Here is a 16,812-nt window from a genome sequence, read left to right as displayed (position 1 = left end):
CCCAAACCCGCAGGCTACGCTTCGCATCTCACGGAGAAGAACTACGAGTGGACAAACCGCTGTCTAGCGGACGCTCCTTCCGTTGTTAAGGAAGTCTACTTAAATTAGTTTCCGGGTTACCAAGAAGTGTGCAGTGTGCGTCTCCACGTGGATCTGAAAGTGAGTCAAATATATTTGTATTTTATGAAATCGAACTGAATGTGCAATATTATACCTGTAAACTTGAATGATCAGTCATCGTGTTCAGTGGTTATCTCTCAATCATATACACAGTCTTTGTTGCAAATGCACATTGGTCGATACATTCCTTGCTAGTTAGCTAGATAGCTCCTTCCATTCATACGCTCCTTGACTTTAGACATCTGCTTTCTTCTCGCAACTCTGGAGACTTGACGACTACTTTATACATTTCGCCCGTAATCTACGGCTAGCTACAAAACTGTTTCTTAATGTAACTATAGATGTCTGACATCGAGACTATTTGTTTTTAAAACATTCCGAGTTTGTGACATGCGTGTGCACGACAGGATTAACCTGCCCACTTAGCGACATTGTTCGCTAGTCGCTAGTTCAGTATTTGCGAGCACAAGGCTTAGCCTCTGTAAAATGACCTCTTCATTTCATTTGAATGATTTTTCGCTGAAATTCATTGTCCATATACGCACATCACACTTTATAGAATATTTCTGATGATTGCTCGCATACTTACTATTAATATGTATATGCCTGTTCACCCTTTGAAGAGTAGGTTTTTATTTATTTTATAATTTCATATTTTTTTTTAGACGCAGTTCTACTCCATTGCTTTCAGTTACCAGTAAGGATCGTTAAGCTACATCAGCATTCGGTTAAGAATATTCAAATCGCATAATATGTGTGATGTTGCACCCTAAAGTGTCATGGCTGCTGATAACAGTAGTGACCTGTGTTGCAGATGGTGAAGGCAGACCCTGGCATGGAGGCCACCGAGGATAAGAGGGGTAAGAAGAAAAGGAAGTCTCTACCTGAGGTCGGAGGACTGACCGACACTCAAGCAAAGAGCAAAAAGGTAAAGAAGAAGAAGGAGAGTAATGGAAATGCAGTAGCTGCTGATGATGTCACAAACGGCGTTGATGTCAGTGCTGTGAAAGAGGAGGAGTGCATCGAGGTGAGTAAGAGCAGGAAAAAGAAACACACAGGTGAGGAGACGTCAGGTGAGGGGGCTCTGGACCCCACCGGTGTCACGAACGGGAAGAGCAAGAAGAAGAAGACCGGGGGTGAGAAGAATTCGGACGGGGCGAAACCGGAGCCCGTGTCCAAAGACGTTCTCCGTGTCGGAGACGTAAAGAAAACAACTGGAGGCAAAGGCGACGGGCAGAAGAAGGTGTCGAGTGACGGGGCAATGAGGAACGAGGAAAGAGCGGAGGAGGAGGAGGAGAAGAGGCAGAAGAAGAAGAAAAGTAAGAGGAAGGCCCCGGCGGCGGACAGCTCTGGGGCTGAAGCGGACGACGGGGGACGGGCGGGGAACGTTCCGGAAGACGGCGGCTGTTCCGGGGCGCGGGAGAACGCCGTTGAGGGCGCTCCAACGACGAAGAAGAAGAGGAAGAGGACAAAGAGTGCGGGGAAAAAGGACGGCGGGAACGAGGAGGAAACGGGCGAAGAGGTGAACGAGAAGGAGAAGGAGAAGAAGAAAAAGAAGAAGAGAGAGAAGCCCGTCGTTGCGGAAATGGGCGTCGAAGCGGAAGCCATCGCCGGTGAGACGGGCGCCGGCGAGATGGAAAAACAACATTCCAAGAAGAAAAGAAAGAAGGAGAAAGGGAATGATGTCTCCGTGGAAGAGAGAGCAGACGTTGACCCCGGGGTCGGGGCGGAGCGGGAGAAAGGAGGGAAGAAGAGCAAAGAGAAGGCAGCCGGTGTCTGCGATGGACAGAACGAGAAAGCGGCCCAGACGGAAGGGGTGCCGGAGGAGAAGAAGAGGAAGAGGAAGAAGGGACCGGCCCCCGAGGCTGTGGCCGCCGGCGGAGACGAGGCAGGGAGTGGCGTGAAGACCCTGAAAAAGAAAATAAAAAAAGAGAAAGAGACGATTACGGTTAAAGAGGAGAGTGGCGCAAACATGGCCGACGTGGAAGGAGGACAGGACAAAGAAGAGGAGGAGGAGGAGGAGAGGGAGAAGAAGGGACAGAAGAAGAAGACGAAGGGAGAGAAGAGGAAGACTCCGGTGGAGGAAGAGGTTGTGGCAGAAGTTTTGAACAGCCAGGAACCTGAGGGCGAACCAAAGAAGAAGAAGAAGAAGGAAAAAAAGGCAGATTTGGTCGACCGTGCAGCACAGACTGGAACACAGCAAGCCGCCACACCCAAGATTAAGGAGGAGCAGGAGAGGACAGAGTCGTCAAACGCAGAGAAGACCAAGAAGAAGAAGAAGACCAAGAAGCAGGAGGAGTGCGTCACGGAAGTGGGTGATGAGGCGGAGGGAAAGAAGGGGATGAAAGGGAAAAAAAATAAAATTAAAATGACCGCCAATGGGAGGAGACAGTCTGAGGAGGAGGAGGAGGGCGGGGCAGGAGCGGCCGAGGAGACTGTGGAGGACCAAACACCACAGAAGAAGAAGACGAATAGTAAGAAGAAGGGAAAGGGGGAAGATGGTGAGGAAACAAGGAAATTGAGGAAGAGGAGAAAGCAGGGCGAGGAAGAGGAGAAGAAAATCACCCTGGTGAAAGGTGACCCGGAAGAGAAAGCGGTGAGTGAGTGAATTTGATGTCGTTCTGTTGATAAGATGCCTCTGTTGCCATGGTTTCTCCATACTTTGCTTTCCTTCAAAATGGCCGCCAGTCTGTGAGTGAGTGAGCAAGTGAGTGAGCCGCTTCTCTCCGGCTGTGTTGTTGGCTTCCCCCGCAGGTGGAGGTGGTGTTTGTCTCTGAGAAAATGGGAAACATGGATGAGGTGACGATTGACCAGGTACACATCGCTGACACGCTCACTGCTGTCATCCCTCTTCTCAAACACGACTTTAATCATCTGCAAATCCCAGATGTCATTAATTTCTCAATCCACCTTCATTCATAGCCGACCAGCACCATCCTGGCTATAATATTGACTCCAGAACACACAAACAGTATGATTATATGTGACAAACGATTATATGTCAAAATATGAGACAAACGATTGCGTTGTGATTATATGAGAAAAAGGAGGATCCCAATATGTTCTCTACAACCAGGACCGGTTATGAGACCCCTTACCCAGACAGCTGTATCTGTACCTGGTTGTAGAGCACCTATTGGATCCTCCTGTGTTCAGCTGGCTTGTAGCACGTCGGGTGTTTCTCTCTCCACACAAACCGTATGAATGCATATTAAAACTGACTGTAATAATGTTTGAGTGCTGCTGTCCTTAGGCAAGGAGACAGGCCCTACAGATGGACGTGGACAATGAGTCACGTCCCAAGGACGCAGACAGTACACCGGTAAGTACGTGTTTGCTCCTATAAGGGTATCGCATATTTGTCTTCAGTTGGTTTTTAACGTTTTAACTGATTTTGCCATCTTTCTTTTCTTTTCTTTTTTTTTTAAACCCAACTCAAAGAGTCTTGGCCAGTGGAGCACCGCCCAGTTCGACAACACCAGCCAACAGCAGAAGTTCCTGCGGCTGATGGGCGGGTTCAAGAAGGGCAACCCGCCAACGGGGTCGAGCGGCGGTCGCCCCAACATGGCGCTGGGGAGGGAGGGGCAGGACGTTCTGAAGAGGGGCCTCCTGGCCGAGTTCGACCGCGCCCAGGGGCGGAGGATGGACTTCCAACACAAAGGGGTGGGGCTGGGCTTCGCCCCGCCGTCCAATAAGAAGTTCGCCATCGACGTCGACGCTCGCCGCTCTGTCCGATTCGACGACTGACGCGGTGGAAGTCGACTGCGTAAACGGACTAGCCCGCTGGGCGGCTGGCGGATACACGGGCTCATCGAACCTGAATCTGTGCCACTGCCACCTCAGCGGAGTGCGGTAGAGTTGAATATGAGACGGAGCAAAGTCAAGTCACGGGCAACTGGCCAAGGGGCCCACTCTCCACAGCCAAGAAGCAGGGACTCCAGGGCCATTTTCGGCGTGGCCAGTGGGACCACCTCACCTCGTGCACTGCTCCCGACTTTCAAAAGTGTTGGACCCTTTTGTTTGGCTGCCGCTGGAGGGAATGGGTCCTTGAAACTGCAGTGTTCACCCAAGAAATACCTCAATCGCTTGATCGAGCAGCTCCTGCATTGATGGCATTTGCCATTAGAGCCATTCACCAGAAGGGCGAAAAAGCTCATTGTAGATGGATGGTGTGAACTGGGTGAACAATCCCGGTGAATTTTCCATCATGTTGATAATTTATTGATGTGTGTGTTTGTATGTACGGTATGCTGTTGCCCTAAATAGAGAGGCCATTGATAACTAAATGCCCTACAATGTCCCACACTGTTGTGTATCATGGCCAGTCTAATTGAAAGTATACTGTATGAGTATTGCTTGCGTATAAGATGGCAGTTTGGTTGAATGGGAAAATCATGAATGTAAAGCTCTACCAACAGATCATCAAGCTACTTGGAAAAAAATCAATAAAGAGCAATAACACAGTTCTTTGATCTGTACATTTAGGAGTGTGGATTGTGGAGAGGTTGTATCCTGCCTCATTGAATATGTCCTGAAACGCTTTGTAATAAAGGTGTTTTTGCAGAAACTGCTCAGAATGTGTTTTGAATTTAAAATGTATAACCGAATCCAAATGGCAAAACAAGGACACACACAGTGTCATTGGTGCAAAGGACAATGGAGAATCTTCACCCTACTAAGAGTGAGTAAGTGGATACTAAAAAAATGTCTCAACTTCTATACTGGGGGATGGGGGGGGGGATGGGATGGGATGGGATGGGGGGGGATAAGTGGAGGAAAGGAGGGTGTGTTTTTTTATTTTGTATTGGGACGTACCTTATGAGTGGGAGAGAAGTCAGGTCCATGAGGTGCTTTGCTTCTAAAAATCTACTGTTGGTATCAACGAGTACACAGAATATAAAAAGATGAGTTCACATTCACTTGGTCTGTTTTGGCATCATGAACTGACAAATTGTGAATGCTGGTTAAATGCTTGCCTCTTTCTACGACTAGATATATTGCTCTCACTTATTTCTGAGACATTGAATGTTTCATTTTTGGCTTCTCCTGAAGCAAAATTGTGGGTGATTTTTTTTTATGCCTTAATCGAGTTGCTCCTTCGACGCAGAATAACAATAACGACAATGGTCACTAGAGGGCAAAATGGTTTGTAAAACATTCGCGTGTCTGCACGTTCTGTTTGTTATTGTGATATCTTTTGAAGCCACAAGGCGGCAACACATTACTGTACTTCACACGACCGTGATAGTTTTTTTTTTATAGTTGTTCAGGACAACGAAGGACACTTACTTGGCATAAACCGCCATGGTATGAAAACAAGCCTATATTTATAATCGCGTGAATACACTTGATTCAATTACACACAATTGTACATTACGTGAAATGTAAACATGAAAATGTGTATGCATTGAATATAATCGTACAACGCATATTTTCAACGTCCAAATTATGTTATACTAGGAAGTGATGGACTCGCAATACGTGTCTGTATTGGTGTATGTTATACTATCACGATTTATTTATGAATGTTATCAGCAGATAGTATAAAAGCACAATATTACCGTAAGTGCGAAATAATATCGGCCTTAATCTTTTAAAACTCAATTACCCAAGAGCCATCAAATGCGGAACACTCCACAGAAGGGGTGGGGAGTCATATGACAGAAGCAAAATGGCTACCGTCCAGTGGTAATTACATTTTTTCCTAAATAAAACGGTAGCATTTCTTCGTTTTTAGACGATTTAATGAAGGAAGAACGTATGACAGCTAGCGCAGATGGTTGATTTTGCATGGCTATTGTATCGAAAAGCGTATGGTACTTGGCAAATGAATAATCGATCATTGTATTGCAAAGCTAGTTAACTAGCCTGCACGAAAATGGATCAAAGCTGTATTTGCCATTCGTTTTCTGTCCGTATTGTGAAAATAATGTATTTGCAGTAGCAGTGTTTGAAGATCGGTGGCTAATTACTCAATAAACCAGTTCTCAGGTTTGCATCTGTGGCCTGCAATCCTATTCATTTTGCTTGACAAGCAGCTGTTGTTTCGTTGCTTTACTAGGTACTCTCGTGTACGAAACTATGAGGCGGAACTCCAAGTCTGTCGCCTTGAATCCGTGCCCGTGGAGTTCGGTGACTACCACCCGCTTAAGCCCATCACCGTGAGTGCCGATGCCCACACTGATGTAACTATTCAATCGCCCACTTGAAGTTCACAGTGAGCCAAATTGAGCTGAACTCAAATCTATTCGGGCTGTTTTCTGCAGAATTTTACTAGACCAGGAGACTGCGTCACTAAACGGCAGCTGAGTTAGCTGCACAATTGCACTGAATAAAATCCGGAACCCGTACAATCCTGGAACATGGACAGAAGTGAAAAGAGCTGCATATGCTGGGTTTCTTCCCAACCACAATTGCAATCCCAGAATTTTAACAAGCTCTTAATCTTTCTTAATTAGTTGTTTTTCATGTTTAGGGGGATTATTTACCCTCTTGAGCCACATTATGCCACAAAGAATAGAAGTCTTATGTTCACGTTGTGCTTATTGTACTATATTGCAAACAATTACATAAAAAGGGTAACCCATTTGTTAGCTGATTAAATTAGACTAAGGCGATTCAACAGGCTCTTAATTACGTTGCTGAGCACATGTTTAAATTCCTTCATAAGGACCGAACTTGAGAAATGCTAATCTGTCAACACATCAGGAATGAATTCCATGCCCACGTCCAAATAAGCTACTCCACATAGTATGTAATGCCACTGTCATTCAACTGTGTAAGCAACGCAAAGACTATTGGAGGAAACCGTGCCATTGTTCCTGTGTAACGCACACATTTTGCGTTCATGAACATCCCCCCTAGGTGACAGAGTCAAAGTCGCGGCGAGGCGGACGCAAAGGCAGCACTTCCTCGTCCTCCTCCTCCTCCAGCTCGGCCGCGCCAGACCCGCTGAGCTCCATGCTGGACGGGACGGACCCCCTGTCGCTCTTCGCCGCTGCCTCCGCCAGCGAGGCCCCCGCCCTCTCGCACGCAGCCGGCTCTGGGGTGAGCGCAGCGGAAATTGGATTAGGCGACTAAAACAATTGCTCGGTTCATCGTTTGGAATTCTGGGAATGACAGTAATGTTAGCAGCATGATGATGATGATGACCTTGGTGATGAAGTGGTAAATGTAAATGTTTCTGGCGGTGTCCATGGTGACACTGCCGTTGTCCTCTGTTAGAGTGAGCTGACACACCTCTCAGTGGCTAAGGTATGTGACTGCCTGGTTCAAGCCCTGATGTAGCCACAGTAAGATCAGCTGTGCAGCTGTTGGGCCCTTGAGCAAGGCCCTTAACCCCACATTACTCCAGGGGAGGTTGTCCCCTGCTTAGTCTTATCAACTGTAACTGTAAGTCGCTTGGGGTAAAAGTGTCAGTTAAATAACTAATATAATGTAAAGGTGACTTGAAGGATCTCACTGAGTTTGGACATGATTGACATCAGGGACTGAGTTTGGACATGATTGACAGTCGAGCTGAGTTTGTGGGTGACTCTGCCTCTCTCTTCTTCTGTGATTCTGTCCTTGTTCAGGAGCTGGGGAGGAAGAGGAAGGAGAAGGAGGAAGAGGGAGCCGTGGGCTTGGACTTCGAACCCTGGTCTGCCAAGAGGGGAGAGATATTGGCCAGGTTCACCACCACAGAGAAGCTGTCGATTGTTAGTATCAAACATCGCATAGAATGGGTGTTCAATACAGGGAGACCAAACAAACACACACACACATACAGAGCAGGAGAGACACATACAGACAGGCAGACGCGCGCATACACACACTCGCATACATACTTTTTTTTAAATGTTAAATTTGCAACAAAAAAAGGGTGTTTAAAAGTTGTACTACAGAATTTAAATTCCTTGTCACAAATATTCCACAAGTTAACCCCTTTCACAGATGTACATCTATTTTTTATATTTGTCCTTACCTTTGTTTTTTTAAAACATGCCCACTCCCCTAAATTCATACTGGCTCTCGCTAATTTCAAACAGCCTCTGAATACAGATAGGAAGCATGTTATTTTGTGCTTTGTACATTATCTGTGCTGGATTCTCATATGAATACATTGATGACTTAATAATGACCGTTCCTCTCTTTTTCTGTCTTTCTCAGAACCTGTTCATGGGCTCAGATAAAGGTAAGTACTTTCCTGACGTCGCTATACTTTCAGCATGATTAACAGCTCCAGAGTGCTCTGTGCTCACACTCTGACTGTGTTTCAGGCAAGGCTCCCAGCCCTGGATCAGCCGTGTCTGAGAAGGTCCGCACCCGTCTGGAGGAGCTGGACGACCTGGAAGAGGTGGGCCTGTCCCCCGATTTTAAGTCTGTGTTCCGGCTGTACATTTAGGCGTTATGGAACGAGAACCCGTGGCATATCGTGGATATTATTCGCACAGCTAGCGGGGTGCACATTTATCTTTCAAATTTTCACGAAAGAAAGACAAGACAAACTTTAAATGAACTATATTTTATGGTAAATTTATTCTTCCACTGAACTGCAGTTGATTGGTTGCTAAGCAACGTTAACGTTAGCTAGCAATAATGTATCCTCGCTCCACTTGCTAAGAAACGGTACAAACGTTAGCTACTAGCAATAATGTATCCCCACTGCACCAACGTTAGCTAGCTTGCTGGTTATACCTGACGGCACTGGCACGCAAGTCATTTGTAGACGTTTATCTGGACACTGCCAGATAATGTGCAGTTATTTAACTCATAGCGTCGTCATGAGTAATCATTTGCTTCGTAGTGGTTTGGTGGTCTTGCTGGTATTTCGATCGGAGGATGTTGCCTTAGTTTTATTTTTTTCGTTTCTGCTCATTTTGTTTTACTTTTGGTAGGCTACTAGCGGCCTAGAAATTATGATAACGTTAGGTTAATTTCGGTTACAAAGTGGATAACGGTGATCTACAAACGTTGAGTCATATTAAAAAATGTGATCATTCCATTTAGCCGTGCATATATCATGGATATTGGCACTGCTGGAACGCAAAGTGACCAATAGAGACAATTGGCCGGATCTCTCCGTTGTATAAACGTATGATTACGCATGATAATTGTCATCTATAAGTATGCAGTTATTACAAGTGTGTTCTTGCACAGTGAATGACACTGTAGGTAATGTTATACTTGCGTAATTTATTGCGTGTGTGTGTGTGTGTGTGTGTGTGTGTGTGTGGAACAGGGCTCTCAGAGGGAGATGCTGAACCTGTCCCAGCAGGACTACGTGAACCGCATAGAGGAGCTCAACCAGTCACTGAAGGAGGCCTGGGCCTCCGACCAGAAGGTCAAAGCGCTGAAGATCGTCATCCAGGTGTGTGTGTGTGGAAATATTCAACATCCTCTATCTCTATAACAGGATTGGACCCCATTACCCATGGGGGGCTCAGTTGGCTAATAAGCTGTAAGCAGTGTGTCACTCATAAATTAGACCACAGTAAAGTATTTTGTATTGAACTTGGGCTGGGGAAAATGCAGTAAATGAGATGGAACAGAATTTGGTCTGTAATCCTGATACGAGTATACCCTTCCTGCTTTTACTCTAAGACTCATGCTGATACATTCCTGTGTGTGTGTGTGTGTGTGTGTGTGTGTGTGTGTGTTCATATCCCAGTGCTCCAAGCTGCTGTCCGACACAGCCGTGATTCAGTTCTACCCCAGCAAGTTTGTCCTCATCACAGACATCCTGGACACATTTGGTGAGTGTGGGGAGGCCTCTGTGTGCTCCTGTGGGATATCTGGCTGTGTGTGTGTCTGTGTGTCTGTGTGTATGTGTGTGTGCTCCTGTGGGATATCTGGCTGTGTGTGTCTGTGTGTGTGTGTTATCTGGCTGTGTGTGTCTGTGTGTGTGTGTGTGTGTGTGTGTGTGTGTGTGTGTGTGTGTGTTCTCTGGTGGGATATCTGGCTGTGTGTGTGTGTCTGTGTGTCTGTGTGTATGTGTGTGTGCTCCTGTGGGATATCTGGCTGTGTGTGTGTGTGTGTGTGTGTGTGTGTGTGTTATCTGGCTGTGTGTGTCTGTGTGTGTCTGTGTGTGTGTGTGTGTGTGTGTGTGTGTTCTCTGGTGGGATATCTGGCTGTGTGTGTGTGCGTGTGTGTGTGTTCTCTTGTGGGATATCTGGCTGTGTGTGTGTGTGTGTGTGTGTTCTGTGGGGTGGTATCTGGCTGTGTGTTTGACTGCTGTGTCTAAGTTGTGTGTTTCTGGGTGTGAACAGGGCGCCTGGTGTACGAGCGGATCTGGTCCATGTGCTCCGACTCCCGGCTCCTGCCAGGTAAGGTCACGTCCAGGTCATCCTTTACATCCTCTAGGGGCGGCCTGGAGCCTAGTGGCTAAGGTACATGACTGGGACAGCCTGTAGCCTAGTGGTTAAGGTACATGACTGGGACAGCCTGTAGCCTAGTGGTTAAGGTACATGACTGGGACAGCCTGTAGCCTAGTGGTTAAGGTACATGACTGGGACAGCCTGTAGCCTAGTGGCTAAGGTACATGACTGGGACAGCCTGTAGCCTAGTGGCTAAGGTACAGGACTGGGACAGCCTGTAGCCTAGTGGCTAAGGTACATGACTGGGACAGCCTGTAGCCTAGTGGCTAAGGTACATGACTGGGGCAGCCTGTAGCCTAGTGGCTAAGGTACATGACTGGGGCAGCCTGTAGCCTCGTGGCTAAGGTACATGACTGGAACTGGTGTCCTATCGCCCCACAGACTCCTTCTCCGTGGACGACGTGAACGACACGGCCAAGGAGACCTGCCTCAACTGGTTCTTTAAGATCGCCTCCATCAGAGAGCTCATTCCCCGACTGTATCCTTTACTGCCTGCTGCACACACTCACACACACAAACACTCACACACACACACACACAAACACACACACACATACACACACACACATATACCCTCACACACTATACACACACACACACACTGACAGACCTCGCGACATACAAAAAGTGCATACCAAGGTCATGGAACAAACCACAGGACAAGTTGGATAAGATACAGTTCAGAAGGAATCAGTTGTACAGACATACATTGAGTCTAGTACATGGTAAATAGGCCAGGGAATAAGATAATAAACTGAGGAACTACAGTATCTGCAGTACATGTCTTCTGATGTGGACGTCTCACACGGAGAGACTCATATTTACAGGCATGTTGTAATGGACCAGGAGTGGTTCAGGTGTAACCCCGTTCGGGGCATTTTCCTTGACCACAAGCACAGATATGTGGAGGCCGCAATCCTTAAGTGCAACCGCTTCCTCTCCAAGACGTGAGTATCTCTGTCCCGGTCCTTTAACGAACGTTTCAAATGTCTCACAATGTTGCTGTCATTTCTGTTGACACCGTTGCTTGTTCGTGTCTTCTGTGAAAAGCAGGAGATGAACTGAACTGAACTGAAATGAAACTTTCTCTCCTCTGCTGTCTCAGGGGGATCCAGGAGACTCTCCCTCGGCTCACGGCGATGATTCGGGGTATCGGGGACCCCCTGGTGGGCGTTTACGCTCGAGCGTACCTCTGCAGAGTGAGTCTGGACTCTCCATCGTGTCCATCAGCACCCACGCCTCCTCTCTCTCTTCCTTTCTACCTCTCTCACCCATCCTCTCTCTCTCTCTCTCTCTCTCTCTCACTCTTCTTCTCTTTTCCCTCCACCTCTCTCACACTCTCCCTCTCTCTCTCCAGGTGGGGATGGAGGTGGCCCCACAGCTGAAGGACAGCCTGAATAAGAACTTCTTCGACCTGCTGGGCTCCTTTCGGCAGATCCACGGGGACAGTGTTCAGAACCAGCTGGTGCTGCAGAGGGTGGAGGTGCCTGTGTACCTCACCCTGTACTCCCCTGCCATAAACTGGACCCTGCAGTGTGTGTCCTACAGAGCGCCAGAGGTGACCACACACACACTCACACACATACTCATACCCTCACACACACACACACACACACACACACACACATACACACTCTCCTCTGACCTCTGTGCATTGTCTCTGTAGGCCCTGTTGACAGAGATGATGGAGCGCTGCAAGCAGATAGGGAACAAGTGAGTCCTCCAGTCCACCAGGGGGAGCCTTTTTGAAGGGGATGTGGGTGGTCGGTCTCACGGTAACCTGGAGGGGATGTGGGTGGTGTGTCTTCCCACAGTGCTTTGCTGCTGAACTCAGTGATGTGGGCGTTCCGGGCGGAGTTTGTGGCGACGAGGGCCACAGACTTCATCAGCATGATCAAGGACTGCGACGAGGCGGGCTTCCCCAAGGTCAGAGGTCACCGCTGCGTCACTCATCCTCTCTCGCCATCTCTCTCTCTCACCATCTCTCTCCCTATCTCTCTTTCTCTCGCTCGCTATCTCTCTTTCTCTCTCTCTCTCTCTCTGTCGCTATTGGTCTCTCTCTCTCTCTCTCTCTCTCTCTCTGTCTATAATTTTAAACTGTTGGGCTGGACTGACAGACTTTCCCAGCGATACGGTTAGTCACATGAGTAAACTCCCTCTCCTAAAGTTGTGTTTGTATTTTACGTCATTTGACCTGCAAACATCACTTATCCAAGGTGACTTTGCAGTCAGACATGTACGGTTGAATAAGCTCCTGATAACATTTTAACTGTACAAAGTGCTGAGGGTAACAAGTTAACATTTTAAATAAACACCTTTCTCTGAATATGGAGCCCTGTCCTGCTGCCAATCAAGCTTCAGGGCCCTCTGGTTAGAAGGGGCTCAGACATTCCAGTGACAGTTTACTTTCTGGACAATATTTACCCTCTCTCTCTGCCCCTCTCCCTCCCTCCCTCTCTCTCTGCCCCTCTCCCTCCCTCCCTCCCTCCCCCTCTCTCTCTCCCTCCCCCCTCTCTCTGCCCCTCTCCCTCCCTCCCTCCCTCCCTCTCTGTCCCTCTCCCTCCCTCCCTCTCCCCCTCTCTCTCTCTCTCTCCCTCCCTCCCTCCCTCCCTCCCTCCCCCCTCTCTCTCTCTCCCTCCCTCTCTCAGCACCTGTTGTTTGGGTCTCTGGGCCGCAGTCTGGCCTGTGCGGACCCCCCAGAGAGTGAGAGGCTGCCCATCCTCAACGAGGCCTGGAGGGTCATCACCAAAGTGCGCAGCCCCCAGGTACAGAGAGCCCCCAACCACAACCACACCATAACCACAACCACAACCACAACCTGAACCACACCATAACCACAAAACCACAACCTGAACCACACCATAACCACAACCACACCATAACCATAACCACAACCACAATCTAAACCCCATCCACAACCACAAAACCACAACCTGAACCACACCATAACCACAAAACCACAACCACAACCGAAACCCCATCCACAACCACAAAACCACAACCTGAACCACACCATAACCACAACCCCCAACCACAACCTGAACCACACCATAACCACAAAACCACAACCACAACCCCTAACCACAAAACCACAACCACAGTCTAAACCCCATCCACAACCACAAAACCACAATAAGAGCTGTGTGTCCACAGAAACTCAGTCTAAGCCCTGCCTGTCTCTCTGCAGGACTATATCAGCTGTGCTGAGATCTGGGTGGAGTTCACCTGCCGCCATTTCACAGTGAGTGTTCCAGGAGCAGGGAGTAATCATTTTTAATACTTATGACACTGGTGTGTGTGTGTGTGCGCGTGTGTATGTGTGACGGGGCACCTCTCTCCGGTGTGACTGTTCCTCTCTCCTCCTGTCTCTCTCTCAGAAGCGTGAGGTGAACACCGTGCTCTCCGACATCATCAAGCACATGACCCCTGACCGCGCCTTCGAGGACGCCTACCCGCAGGTACCCCGGCGAGAGCGTTCAGTGGGAGGGGGATTGTGGGGATATGAGGGGGATTGTGGGAAATGATGATGACACCCCCCCCCCTCCCTCCCTGTTTGTGCTGCAGCTGCAGTCGGTCATACGGAAAGTGCTCACCTACTTCCACGACTTCTCCATGCTCTTCTCCATGGTGAGTGACGAGTCCTGAGGCCTTCTCTCACCACACGCTCTCTCACGCTCCGGCCTGGTGGGGGGTGGTAAGGGCCACCCCCCAAAAACTGTCCAAATGCACTGTTTATAGTCATTGTTTGTCAAGTCTGGGGGCTGGGGGGCCCACCCTGGTGAAGCCCCAGAGAGCGTGACTGTGTGACCCAGGCGTGTGACCCTGGTGTGACCCCGGGCTCCGTCCCCCCCCTCAGGAGCGCTTCCTCCCGTTCCTGGACATGTTCCAGAAGGACAGCGTCAGAGTGGAGGTGTGCCGATCCATCATGGAGGTCTTCATCAAGTACGCCCGGCCCCTGTGTGTGTGTGTGTGTGTGTGTGTGTGTGTGTGTGTGTGTGTGTGTGTGTCTGTGTGTCTGTGTGTCTGTCTGTCTGTCTGTCCTTGTGTGTGTGTGTGTGTCCTTGTGTGTGTGTGTGTGTGTCTGTTTGTCTGTCCTTGTGTGTGTGTGTGTCTGTCTGTCCTTGTGTGTGTGTGTGTGTGTGTGTGTGTGTGTCTGTCCTTGTGTGTGTGTCTGTCCTTGTGTGTGTGTGTGTCTGTCTGTCTGTCTGTCTGTCCATACGTTTGTGTGTCTGTCTGTCTGTCCGTGTGTGTGTGTGTGTCTGTCCTTGTGTGTGTGTGTCTGTCTGTCTGTCTATACGTTTGTGTGTCTGTCTGTCCGTGTGTGTGTGTGAGTGTCTGTCTGTCCATACGTTTGTGTGTCTGTCTGTCCGTGTGTGTCTGTCTGTCTGTCTGTCTGTCTGTCTGTGTCTGTCTGTCCATACGTTTGTGTTTCTGTCTGTCCGTGTGTGTCTGTCTGTCTGTCTGTCTGTCTGTCTGTGTCTGTCTGTCCATACGTTTGTGTGTCTGTCTGTCCGTGTGTCTGTTCGTTTGTGTGTGTCTGTCTGTCTCCTCCATTACAGGCAGTTGCTGTATATGGAGGAGGATATGTTTATCCTGCATATTGTTTGCTAGATTGTGTGTGTGTGTGTGTGTGTTCACTCTAAGGTACCAGCAGGAGCCCACGCGTGACCCAGTCATCCTGAACGCTCTGCTGCATGTCTGCAAGACCATGCACGACTCAGTCAAGTGAGTGTGTTTGAGCGTGTGTGTGGAATGGTAGTGTGTGTGACCATGTTTGTGTTTGTATGTGTGTGTGTGTCTAACCTTGCTCTCTCTCTCTCTCTCTCTCTCTCTCTCTCTCTCTCTCAGTGCTCTGACTCTGGATGATGAGAAGAGGTCTCTGGCCTTGCTGATAAACGGTTTCATCCGTATGGTGAGTCACCCGCCCCCCCCCCTCCCCATGTCTCTGAGCCAATCAGGTGTGTCCCTCCGGTTGCGGTGACCTCTGACCTCCCCTGCAGGTGTCCTTTGGGCGGGACTTTGAGCAGCAGCTGAGCTTCTGTGTCGAGGCGCGGGCGACCTTCTGTAACCTGGAGCCCGTGATGGTGCAGCTCATCCACGTACGTTCTGCCGCCCCCCCACCCCCCTCAGCGCTTTCTACTGCCCCACCCACCCCCCTCAGCGCGTTCCGCTGCCCCCCCACCCCCCTCAGCGTGTTCTACTGCCCCACCCACCCCCCTCAGCGCGTTCCGCTGCCCCCCCACCCCCCTCAGCGCGTTCTACTGCCCCACCCACCCCCCTCAGCGCGTTCCGCTGCCCCCCCACCCCCCTCAGCGCGTTCTACTGCCCCACCCACCCCCCTCAGCGCGTTGTACTGCCCCACCCACCCCCCTCAGCGTGTTCTACTGCCCCACCCACCCCCCTCAGCGCGTTCTGCTGCTGTGCTCATTGCTCTGCGCTAGCGTGTGTAATGACCTCTCTTGGGCTCAGACGGTGAACCAGCTCGCCATGGAGACGCGGCGGGTGATGAGGGGCAGCCACTCGCGGAAGACGGCCGCCTTCGTCAGGGTCAGTCCTCCAGGGGGGTGGGGGTGCAGGCCTAAAACGGGCTTGTGTGTGTGTGTGTGTGTGTGTGTGTGTGTGTGTGTGTGTGTGTGTCTCACTGTGGGGCTGGAGTCCGTGTGTGTCTGTGTGTGTGTGTGTGTGTGTGTGTGTGTGTGTGTGTGTGTCTGTGTGTGTGTGTGTGTGTGTGTCTCTGTGGGGCAGGAGTCCGTGTGTGTGTGTGTGTCTGTGTGTGTGTGTGTCTCACTGAGGTCGCTGTGGAACGCAGTCGTTTCACTGGTTTGTGTTGCCTGTGATCCATTAAATATTGTCGCTCCACCCTCATTGGCTCATGTGCCAGTGATTGAATGAACATGGTTGCTGCCCCCACAGGTGTGGTTTATGAAGCCCGCCCCCTCAGCATGAGTTGGGAGAAACAGGGAGTCGAGCAGACATTATGATGTCATTCCCTGAAGCTTAATGTGTTCCAAGTTGCATTACATTACATTACAGTTATTTTGCTGATGCTTTTGTCCAAAACGACTTACAGTTGATTAGTCTAAGCAGGGGAAACCCCCCCCCCCCCCAGAACAATATGGGGTTAGGGGCCTTGCTTGAGGGCCCAACAACTGCACAGATCTTACTGTGGCCACACTGGGGCTTGAACTGCCAACCTTCCAGGTCCCCAGTCATGCAGCTTAACTTAACCACTAGGGCACAGGCTGCCCCCGTTAGCATAGCACTGCGGATCGCTGGTTCAGACCTTTCTCAGACTCATTCACCCTCTCTCTCTCTCTCTCTCTCTCTCCCTCCCTCT

General features: G+C 49.5%; 2 protein-coding genes across 5 annotated transcripts in view; both read left to right on the top strand.

Moving 5' to 3' along the window:
* Positions 1 to 4,687, top strand: knop1 (lysine-rich nucleolar protein 1). Of its 2 annotated transcripts, none has more exons than XM_061231407.1 (5): positions 1 to 159; positions 935 to 2,716; positions 2,875 to 2,934; positions 3,374 to 3,442; positions 3,562 to 4,687. In XM_061231407.1, exons 2-5 carry the CDS (start codon positions 935 to 937, stop codon positions 3,865 to 3,867), a joined length of 2,217 nt encoding a protein of 738 aa, XP_061087391.1. In that variant the 5' UTR covers positions 1 to 159; the 3' UTR covers positions 3,868 to 4,687. The 2 variants fall into 2 exon arrangements, with proteins under 2 accessions (XP_061087391.1, XP_061087392.1); XM_061231408.1 differs by lacking the exon at positions 1 to 159 and adding an exon at positions 314 to 451.
* Positions 4,688 to 5,720: 1,033 nt separating this feature from the next.
* The window catches only part of vps35l (VPS35 endosomal protein sorting factor like), a 16,410-nt gene continuing 5,318 nt past the window's right edge, over positions 5,721 to 16,812 (top strand). The window contains exons 1-24 of one of the 3 annotated variants that reach the window (XM_061229553.1): positions 5,721 to 5,808; positions 6,182 to 6,281; positions 6,985 to 7,167; positions 7,695 to 7,817; positions 8,269 to 8,293; positions 8,379 to 8,455; positions 9,341 to 9,469; positions 9,770 to 9,854; positions 10,368 to 10,424; positions 10,857 to 10,953; positions 11,375 to 11,422; positions 11,581 to 11,674; positions 11,833 to 12,033; positions 12,142 to 12,188; positions 12,290 to 12,401; positions 13,124 to 13,240; positions 13,663 to 13,716; positions 13,853 to 13,933; positions 14,040 to 14,102; positions 14,332 to 14,417; positions 15,120 to 15,200; positions 15,324 to 15,387; positions 15,476 to 15,574; positions 15,945 to 16,022. In XM_061229553.1, the coding sequence (XP_061085537.1) occupies positions 5,792 to 5,808; positions 6,182 to 6,281; positions 6,985 to 7,167; positions 7,695 to 7,817; positions 8,269 to 8,293; positions 8,379 to 8,455; positions 9,341 to 9,469; positions 9,770 to 9,854; positions 10,368 to 10,424; positions 10,857 to 10,953; positions 11,375 to 11,422; positions 11,581 to 11,674; positions 11,833 to 12,033; positions 12,142 to 12,188; positions 12,290 to 12,401; positions 13,124 to 13,240; positions 13,663 to 13,716; positions 13,853 to 13,933; positions 14,040 to 14,102; positions 14,332 to 14,417; positions 15,120 to 15,200; positions 15,324 to 15,387; positions 15,476 to 15,574; positions 15,945 to 16,022 (2,118 nt within the window). In that variant the 5' untranslated portion in view covers positions 5,721 to 5,791. Of the gene's footprint in view, positions 5,809 to 6,181; positions 6,306 to 6,679; positions 6,871 to 6,984; positions 7,168 to 7,694; positions 7,818 to 8,268; positions 8,294 to 8,378; positions 8,456 to 9,340; positions 9,470 to 9,769; positions 9,855 to 10,367; positions 10,425 to 10,856; positions 10,954 to 11,374; positions 11,423 to 11,580; positions 11,675 to 11,832; positions 12,034 to 12,141; positions 12,189 to 12,289; positions 12,402 to 13,123; positions 13,241 to 13,662; positions 13,717 to 13,852; positions 13,934 to 14,039; positions 14,103 to 14,331; positions 14,418 to 15,119; positions 15,201 to 15,323; positions 15,388 to 15,475; positions 15,575 to 15,944; positions 16,023 to 16,812 lie in introns of those variants that run through there. The other 2 variants (XM_061229543.1, XM_061229559.1) reach the window with 2 other exon arrangements.

The sequence above is a fragment of the Conger conger genome, chromosome 2, assembly GCF_963514075.1.
Source record: "Conger conger chromosome 2, fConCon1.1, whole genome shotgun sequence".
In the NCBI taxonomy this organism is placed as follows: Eukaryota; Metazoa; Chordata; class Actinopteri; order Anguilliformes; family Congridae; genus Conger; species Conger conger.
The sequence above is the reverse complement of the archived record's forward strand: the minus strand, read 5'-3'. Positions and strand labels throughout refer to the sequence as shown.

Bases quoted from the DNA above. Each gene is read 5' to 3' on its own strand.
- knop1 (XM_061231407.1), top strand. From the start codon at position 935: ATGGTGAAGGCAGACCCTGGCATGGAGGCCACCGAGGATAAGAGGGGT. The intron at 2,717-2,874 runs GTGAGTGAGTGA...CTTCCCCCGCAG, and splicing joins GTGACCCGGAAGAGAAAGCG to GTGGAGGTGGTGTTTGTCTC. The intron at 2,935-3,373 runs GTACACATCGCT...TGCTGTCCTTAG, and splicing joins ATGAGGTGACGATTGACCAG to GCAAGGAGACAGGCCCTACA.